We start from the raw sequence: 8540 nt of genomic DNA, 5'->3' as shown, positions 1-8540 counted from the left end.
CGAGTGTCCGATGGCGGCGTTTTGGATTACACTACATTTGGAGACCGGCTGAAGAGCAACCAACTGCAGTTGCCCGAAAATGAAGAAACAAGAGGAAACCTCAATTTTGTGTTTGTAGGAGACGAAGCCTTCCCTCTTCTTCCGAATCTGCTTAAGCCTTTTCCACAAAAAACTCTCACCGACGAAAGGAGAATCTTTAATTACCGCTTGTCCAGAGCACGTCGTGTTGTTGAGAATGCATTTGGCATAATGGCTAATCGGTTCAGAGTTTTTCACACTGCAATCAACTTGAAGCTTTCGTCGATTGACAACGTGGTTTTGGCCTGCTGTTTGCTCCATAATTTCCTTCGGCGCCGGGATGCCATTACGTACAGTCCACCGGAATTTACGGATTTTGTGGACCCAACCAGTGGAGATCTTGTGCCTGGGGAGTGGCGGGCTGAAGAACAAGGAATAGCAGGTCTACTACCTTTGGGATCCGGCAGGCACGCAGATGATGCACGGGACTGTCGAGAGAAGTACTGCCAATACTTCAATGGTCCGGGAGCCGTGCCCTGGCAGCATGAAATCGTGTCGCATGCTTAGGAAATGTTTTTGTGTGTGTAATAAAGTTTTTCGCTTTTTACCCCCTCCTCTGCTGGCGTGGCTGTGGCGGGTTGATTCTGCCCCCAGCGCGGTGATGTCACCAAGCTGGCGGTAGATTCAACACGCTATGTTCGCGGCAGCAGAGGACGTAACTTTAATGACAAGGAAATGTTTTTGTGTGTGCAATAAACTTTTTTTCTTTGCAACCTTCCTTCTCTGCCTGATTCTGTGGTTTGATTCTGGCCCCTGCAAGTGTTCGTGCACTAAAATGTTTCATTGCGTGGCATTTCATGACGCCATCAGCAGCGCCTCCGTTTGGAACGTTGTTGCGTCATATTTTGCAACGCCGTATTCCTATAAGTGGGCTTCGGGCGCGGCGAACCTGTAACGTAACCGGCGCCGCGCTCGATGATGACGTTTAGTTAAACCACACCCCATGGGCACAGTGACCTCGCTCCGGCGTATCCCGCGCTGTAAAATTAAACACTATAGAACATCCTGCGTAGTGATTTCTTACAAGTTGCGGGATGATTCTCTTTTGCATGTGTTTTGGTACCGGCAAAACACGCGGCGCTGCGCGTGTGACGCGATTGCGTCATTTGTGCGCCGCCGGGGCGGGGGTCAACAGTGCGTCACGTACGTTACGTCGGTCTTTCGGGAAAATGGCGGACAGAAACAGGACGCCTGCCCTGGGGAGCCGTGAGCTGCGGTACATGGTGAAAACCATGGACGCTCTCCGCTATGAGGGGGACCGGAACACCCTGCACCCGACGCTCCACAAGCGCGATGTGCTGCGCAAGGTGCGTCGGGGGCTACGCAGGCGCTTTGGGGTGTTTCGGTCCCACGAGCAGCTGCAAAAGAAGTGGGCTGACCTAAAGTACAAGTGCCCGGGGCGCCTGGCGGACATTCGGGATGACATCAGGCACAGTGAGTATACTGAGCGCCCGCACTCGCCCAGACGTCTATGTAGCATGCGCGCACTCGCCCAAACGGCTATGTAGCGTACCCGCACTCGCCCAGACGTCTATGTAGCGTACCCGCACTCGCCCAGACGTCTATGTAGCGTACGGACACTCGCCTGAACGTCTATGTAGCGTACCCGCACTCGCCCGAACGTCTCTGTAGCCTGCCCGCACTCGCTTGAACGTCTCTGTAGCCTGCCCGCACTCGCTCGAACGTCTCTGTAGCCGGCCCGCACTCGCTCAAACGTCTCTGTAGCCTGCAGCCCCTGACCAGAGTTTTTGATTGTAGGTCGCCGGCGACGTGCAAGCGCCAGCGCCTCAAACCCGGAGGTCAGCTCATCAGGTAGGTATTCGCCGAATTCAGCTTCCATGGTGCACTCTTGCCCCCTTTAAACGTACATGCGCGTTATTCTTTCTTTAAAGCTTCGCGGAGAGCGTCCATGAGCCGCAGCAGCACCACGGCTTCCCCAAGTGCATCCAGGGACGAGAGATGTAAGGAACAACACGGTTTTGTGTAATTAGTGATGATCCAATGGAATGGCTGCATTAATTTTCCCATTGCTTACAGCCCTAATGGCGCCATCACCCCCGGACCTGTCCGCCCCGGCCTCCTCTTCCCCGGCCTCGTCACCACTGGCCGTGTTGCCCCCGGCCATGTCACCCCCTCGGGTTTTTGTGACACCAAGTAGGTTGGCGCTCTTCTGCTGTCCTCTCTACCTTTCTCTCTCTCCCTACCTGCCGCTCCTTTCTACCACCAGCTTCACTATCACTCCCTGTCATCTAAAAAAAACCTTTTGTTTTTCAGCGGAACTGCAGGCAGAGGAACAGCGGACCGGGGAAGAGGAACAGCCGACCGGAGAGGCGGAGGAGGATATGTTGGCGTCGGCCAGTGGTAAGTAGTTAATACATAGGGTCTAAAGTGAACATATCTAATGTCTAATGCACGTATATTTTTTTTACAGCCCGGCTGCAGTCCTCAGGAAGATCTGTCCAGCAGGCTCAGGAATTATTGCCTCCAGCAATAGGTAAGCAGTTTAGTGTTCATATAGTCTTGTGTATATATAGAGACAGCCTGCCTGTAGACAGATATAGAAAGCCTGCCAATAGCTATCTATATCGATAGCCAGCCTATAGATATCTATAGGCTGGCTATCGATAGCCAGCTTATAGATAGCGATATCTATAGGCAGGCTATCAATAGCCTGCCTATACATATAGATATGTATAGCCATAGCCTGCCAATAGATACGCAGTCTATCGATAGAGATATCTCTATCGATATAGATATCTGCAAGGATAGCCTCGCTATAGATATGTATATCGATAGAGAGATATATAGTCTGGCTATCGATAGCCTGCCTATAGATATCTCTATCTATAGGCAGGCTATTGATAGAGATATATATATATATAGGCTGGCTATCGATATAGATAGCCAGCTTATAGATAGCTAGATAGAGATATCTATAGGCAGGCTATCGCTAGCCTGCCTATAGATAGATACGTATAGCGATAGCCTGCCAATAGTTATAGATATCTCTATCGATAGCTTGCCTATAGATAAAAATGTTTTTGGTGTGCAAGAAACAGTTGTATAAGCGACTAAATTTTTTTTCCTCTGAATCCGTAGATAACAGAACGCTGCTGCTGCTTGTGGCCTCTGGCCGGCAGCTGCAACAGGCAGCCAGGCAGCAGCTGGAGGCAATAAACCGCCATCAGAGCCTGCTGGAGGACATTGTAGCCGGGAAACCCGTGTAAATATGTTTGTAAATAGTGTTTTATATTGCTTTTATGTTTTATATTTAATGTTTTCTAAATTTTTTTAGTTGTAAGTAAAAATTTTTTCTATTTACCCCTTGTGTTCGGTTTGTCTTTGTTCCGCATCTAACCAGGCAGGGGTATGTACACCAACAAGACATGAGCGTACAGAGAGGCACACATAGCGCCACAACAACACAACCGTATAAAGTAAAAATTATTTGCTTTATCAAAAGGAACAGAATAGTTACAAAATATAAGGATACAAACATAAGTCCTGACACTGTGCATCTACATAGTAAATCACAAACATTATAAGTACTCATTATTGGTCATGACACCGCATCTACATAGTAAATTACAAACATTATAAGTCCTGACACTGTATCTACATAGTAAATAACATTATAAGTACTCATTATTGGTCATGACACTGTACATCTTGATTGAAGTTCTCACATTACAAGTCCAGAAAGCGTCCATCTTGATTGTAGTTCCGGTGTCGGGATGGTGAAGCCAAGTCAGGAGGAACATAGTTGTATGTCGGTTGGCTTTGTGGGGCAAAGCTGTAGCTAGGTCCATTTCTGCGAACAGGGGTACTGAAGTGAGGCTCCGGGGGTTGCGGCCACGAGTTCTGGTAGCTTTGCATGCGCAGGTCCGTGTGACGTTGCTCCACCCTTTCTACCACCACCTTTGCCGATGCATTCAGTTCTTTGGCTGCCGCTTTGCTCAAGGCTTCAAAAATCAGTCGCTCTGCATGATCCTTCTGCGACTCGTCCAGTTTGGATAACTTTTCCGCAACATAGTTTGCAAAGCCTGAGGTGCCGCTTGAAATTTCCCGACTCATTAGCCTTTTAGCCATGGAAAACATTTCGGCCGCGTCGTTGCTGGAGCTGGTGGCTTTGCGCTTCCTCGACGGTAGCCTTGAGCGAAGCGGGGCAGGAGGCGCTGCATCCTCAATCTGTATTTCAGTGCGGTCACTGTCTTCTGTCTCTGTCGATCCAGTCAGCACCTGCAAAAATAGAGAAAAAAAGGGTAAAGATCTTGCATTTGCGACATACACTACAAACACCTATATGGAAGAGGATCAATGACTATGACTATTTATATTACCAGGTCAAATAGATACTTAGAACAACTATACTTATCTTATAGGTTTCATTTTGCCCAAATATAAAGGTTAAAACCTGCTGAAGTAGAATAGATTGCTGGTTATCGTATAGTTTAGGGAAAGGTTAGGCTATTACTACAGCATAGCAACTGAAAATACTTATCTGTGTTGCACATTATAACAGCGCTAATCTGCATGATACAAAAAAACAAAGTGAGAAGTTACTATAGTGGATATAGCTCTTGCATGTAAGTAGTATTACAGAGTACATAAGAGGCACTTACGTCTTGTCCTTGGGCCTCCTCCGGTATTTCTTCTCTGACAGGAAGTAGTGTCATCATCGACGTCATGGGCCGTGGAATCTCTTGGTCCAGAATGAAGGAGAGCTGGTCATAGTACCACAACTTGGGAATATACACTTCTTCCGTGGAAGCGCCAGATTTAGAAGTGGCCTGCACCTTGTTGAGCTCCTTCTTCCACACTGTGCGCAGTCCCTGGATCTTCTTCTTGACAAAAGTTTCATCCACCTTCTCAGCTGGATTATGCTGCCGGCAAAGGGTGATGAGCTTTTCGTAAGCCGCCTTCCTCTTGTCGCGGTTACTGTAGTCTCCGGATTTGATCTTCCACAGGCAGGGCAAGGAGCGATACATCTCGATAAACTCTCTGGTAAATTCCTGCTTGGTCATTGGAGGCATCTGAAATGAACAAAAACTCGTTAAAAATGGCCACACATGGTAGAAAGTACATAGCAACATGTCACACAAAGGGTCGACTACGGAGAGCACAAGAGCCAAACTCACCGCCACTGATGAAAGCTGCTCTGCGGTGTCCATTAGCGTTGTGTGGGTCGCCGCTTCCGTTGAAGGGTGTCCGGACGTCCGTTGAGAGTCCAAGTTGGCTGAAAGACGAAGCGGGTAGATATTTGTATCCAACTGCAGAGGAAAGGAAAAAAAATGTCAGCAATGAAGGCAGAAATTGCAGAGTTCCAACATGCTGCGGCGCCGCGCACGCTAAGGACTCCAGCACACAGCGCTTGAAGCACCTGCCCACGTGAGAGCGCACCAACAAATCCTCCAGCAGTAGCGTGCTGTAGCACAGCAACTCATCCACATCCCTACCACACCTAGAAAAAACAGCGGCAGCGAAATGGTTTCACCCATGTGTGAATTCCCGCTCCTCCCCGCCGCAATAGCGTTCCAAAACACAACGCCCCATCCACAACCGGAACACAGCTACAAATACATAGCTAGACGTAAAACACGACGCTAATGTTCTACAATGCAGAGCGCTCGGGAAGGGGCACAAAAGAGCGAAAATGTAACCCGCTCAGAACTCCAGCACGCGGCGCTAAAAACAAAATGGATGCCCACGCGAGAGTGAGCGTGCACCGCCATGTCCTCCGGCAATATTGTTACAAAACCCAGCGCCTCATCCACAAGCCTACTACAGCTACAAATACACAGCTCGATGTAAAACACAACGCTAATGTTCTACAATGCAGAGCGCTCGGGAGCCGACCACAAGAGCGAACTCACTAGCGTTCCAAAACACAGCGCACGTAGAGAACAGAACACAAGCGCACATGAACTCACCGTTGAGGATGAGCACTGTAGCGCGGCGTCGAGGGTCCGAGAGCGGGTTCAAGCGTCCGTGGAGGCGGTCCAAGCGGGATGAATCGCGGAGCGGGTTCACCTTCGTCTGCACCTGCTCAGAGGAGAGAAAAACAAAAGAGTGAGAAAACCCCAGCTCCGGCCGGGCTTTTTAAACCAGCGCCTTTCGCGCCACTCGGGGCGGAGATTCCAGCGCTCTTACGTGCTAAAACGTCACGCCCAATCAGGAGACAGGTATGCGGAAGCCCAACCCACGTTGTCGCATTACGAGCTCGTATGACCGCCGTCACATACTACGATTTCGACCGCCACAGCGGGACATTTACGACGAAAGAAAGTTCCGCTCTTTCTTTCACATCGTACGATGCTGGGCTGCGTCGCAAATCGTAATGCCATGTCACACTTTGCGACCTCGGAACGAGGACGGATAAACGTCACAAATCGAACGCTCGTTCAGACTTTGATTGCACAGTGTGAAGGGGCCCTTACACTACACCTCTTCTCTCTGAGGTCAGTGCTATGGTAGGTGACCTTGGATAAGGCTACTTTCACACTTGCGTCGTTCGATGCACATCACAATGTGTCGTTTTGGCGAAAAAACGCATCCTGCAAAGTTGCCCGCAGGATGCGTTTTTTCTCCATAGACTTTCATTAGCGGCGCATTGCGACGGATTACCACACGTCGCATCCGTCGTGCGATGGATGTGTCGTGTTTTGGCGGACCATCGGCACCAAAAAGCTTTCTATGTAACGTTTTTTTTGTGCGTCGTGTCCGCCATTTTTGACCGCTCGTGCGCGGCTGAAACTCCACCCCCTCCTCCCCGCAACTCACAATTGAAACATTGAAAAACGTTGAAAATCTGCATCCGCTGCCCCCATTGTGATTTTATTTCACACGATGCGTCGGTTCGTCAGCCCGACGCACTGCAACGGGTCCGTACCGACGCTAGTGTGAAAGTACCCTAACACAAGGAAAATGTGAAAAGTTGCCATCTGAATTGAACTACATCTATATGAACATCAGGGTAAATAAGATACAGTGAAAAAATTATGCACAAAACTTTACAGCAACATTTAGTGGCAAAAGGACAGCAAAATATAGTAGGTAGTCAAAATGACTACCTTTAGTAGTTAAGGTAAATTGTGAAAAAAAACGCGAAATTTTTTCACCAGAATTATTTATTGTCACAAACTCTTTTTTAACATCCTGTTTTAGGAAAAGTCACCGAGTCTCAAGCCGGAATTCCGAAAAATGTAGTCACAGAAGAGAAATAAAAAGTGAAAGTAGTCAAAATGACTAGAACTACTGGTGTAGTATATAACACAGCCCACGTAGTATATAGCAATGTGGGCACCATATCCCTGTGAAAAAAATAATTTAAATAAAAATTAGTTATATACTCACCTTCCGGCGGCCCCTGGATCCAGCCAAGGCCTTTAGCGATGCTCGTCACTACGCTCCGATCCCAGTAATGCCTTGCGGGCAATAACCCGTGATGATGTAGCAGTCTCGCAAGACCACTACATCATCTGGGGTCAGTGCCGCAATGCATTCTAGGGACTGGAGTGTCACAAGGAGTGGGAAAGGCTGGCGCAGACGCCGGAAGGTGAGAATATAATGTTGTTTTTCTTTATTATTATTTTTAACATTATATGTTTTTACTATTGATGCTGCATAGGCAGCATCAATAGTAGAAAGTGAAGCGGTGTTTAAATCCCGCCCCAATATTGCTGATTGGTCGAGGCCGGCCGGGTGCAACCAATCAGCAACGCGGGATTTCCGTTACAGACAGACAAACAAACAGAAGTGGACCTTAGACAATTATATATATAGATTTCTAAACCTAAACTAGGGCTAGAGAAACTACAGAGATGCAGAGACCAAGGGAAATATACCCAGCTCGACTTGCATGTTAGTGACAGACACAGATAGATGAAGAACTATGGTCTCATCGTGATTGACTTTTCTTGTATGGTACCGTGGCTGTGCTCTAGATGAATGATTTGCCCTCTATCTCTAGATGCAAAAAGCTAGTAAATAATCAGTTTCATATGAAAATTTAGGCCCCGATTCATCAAAATGTAATACTTTGAATATTACAAATGTTTTTTCAAACTTTTTTTTTTTCCAGTGTCCATCAGCTTCACTAAAATGAGAGGCGCTGGGGTAGGATGGGGCATGGTAACTCCCACTCTTCCAATTCATGACAAGCTATGACATTCCTTTGTGAGGTTGCCAGGGTGGTAGTCCTGGTCCTGGGGCTACTCTTCTTCCATGCCCTGGCACCCCACAAAATAAAGATAATGTCCCTCCTGTTGTGTGGTATTAGAGTATTGAACAAAACTCACATTTGTGTTTGCAAATTCTGCTGCTCCCATGGTCTCGGCTCCAGACGACATCACTCACTCATGAACAGATTCCATAGTTCACCTTTACTCATTAACAAAGAATCCATGTTAGTCTCAGTACAGCATGTATTCGTTTTTGCTGCCTGAGCTCTCCCTTGTAATACT

The 8540-nt window shown here is 47.7% G+C and overlaps 1 protein-coding gene across 3 annotated transcripts; it reads right to left on the bottom strand.

Moving 5' to 3' along the window:
• Positions 1–3513: 3513 nt before the first annotated feature.
• Positions 3514–6358, bottom strand: LOC143793206 (uncharacterized). Of its 3 annotated transcripts, XR_013220075.1 has the most exons (5): positions 6009–6358; positions 5217–5348; positions 4701–5111; positions 4419–4607; positions 3514–4317 (listed from the first exon to the last, which is right to left on the bottom strand). XR_013220075.1 is itself a non-coding variant. In XM_077279968.1 (4 exons), exons 2-4 carry the CDS (start codon positions 5247–5249, stop codon positions 4530–4532), a joined length of 522 nt encoding a protein of 173 aa, XP_077136083.1. In that variant the 5' UTR covers positions 5250–5348; positions 6009–6358; the 3' UTR covers positions 3514–4529. The 3 variants fall into 3 exon arrangements, 2 of the variants coding, with proteins under 2 accessions (XP_077136083.1, XP_077136082.1); XM_077279968.1 differs by having other exon boundaries at positions 3514–4607; XM_077279967.1 differs by lacking the exons at positions 4419–4607; positions 4701–5111 and having other exon boundaries at positions 6009–6357.
• Positions 6359–8540: the final 2182 nt, after the last annotated feature.

Source organism: Ranitomeya variabilis, chromosome 1 (assembly GCF_051348905.1).
Source record: "Ranitomeya variabilis isolate aRanVar5 chromosome 1, aRanVar5.hap1, whole genome shotgun sequence".
Lineage (NCBI taxonomy): Eukaryota > Metazoa > Chordata > Amphibia > Anura > Dendrobatidae > Ranitomeya > Ranitomeya variabilis.
This window is presented reverse-complemented; position numbering and strand designations above follow the sequence as displayed.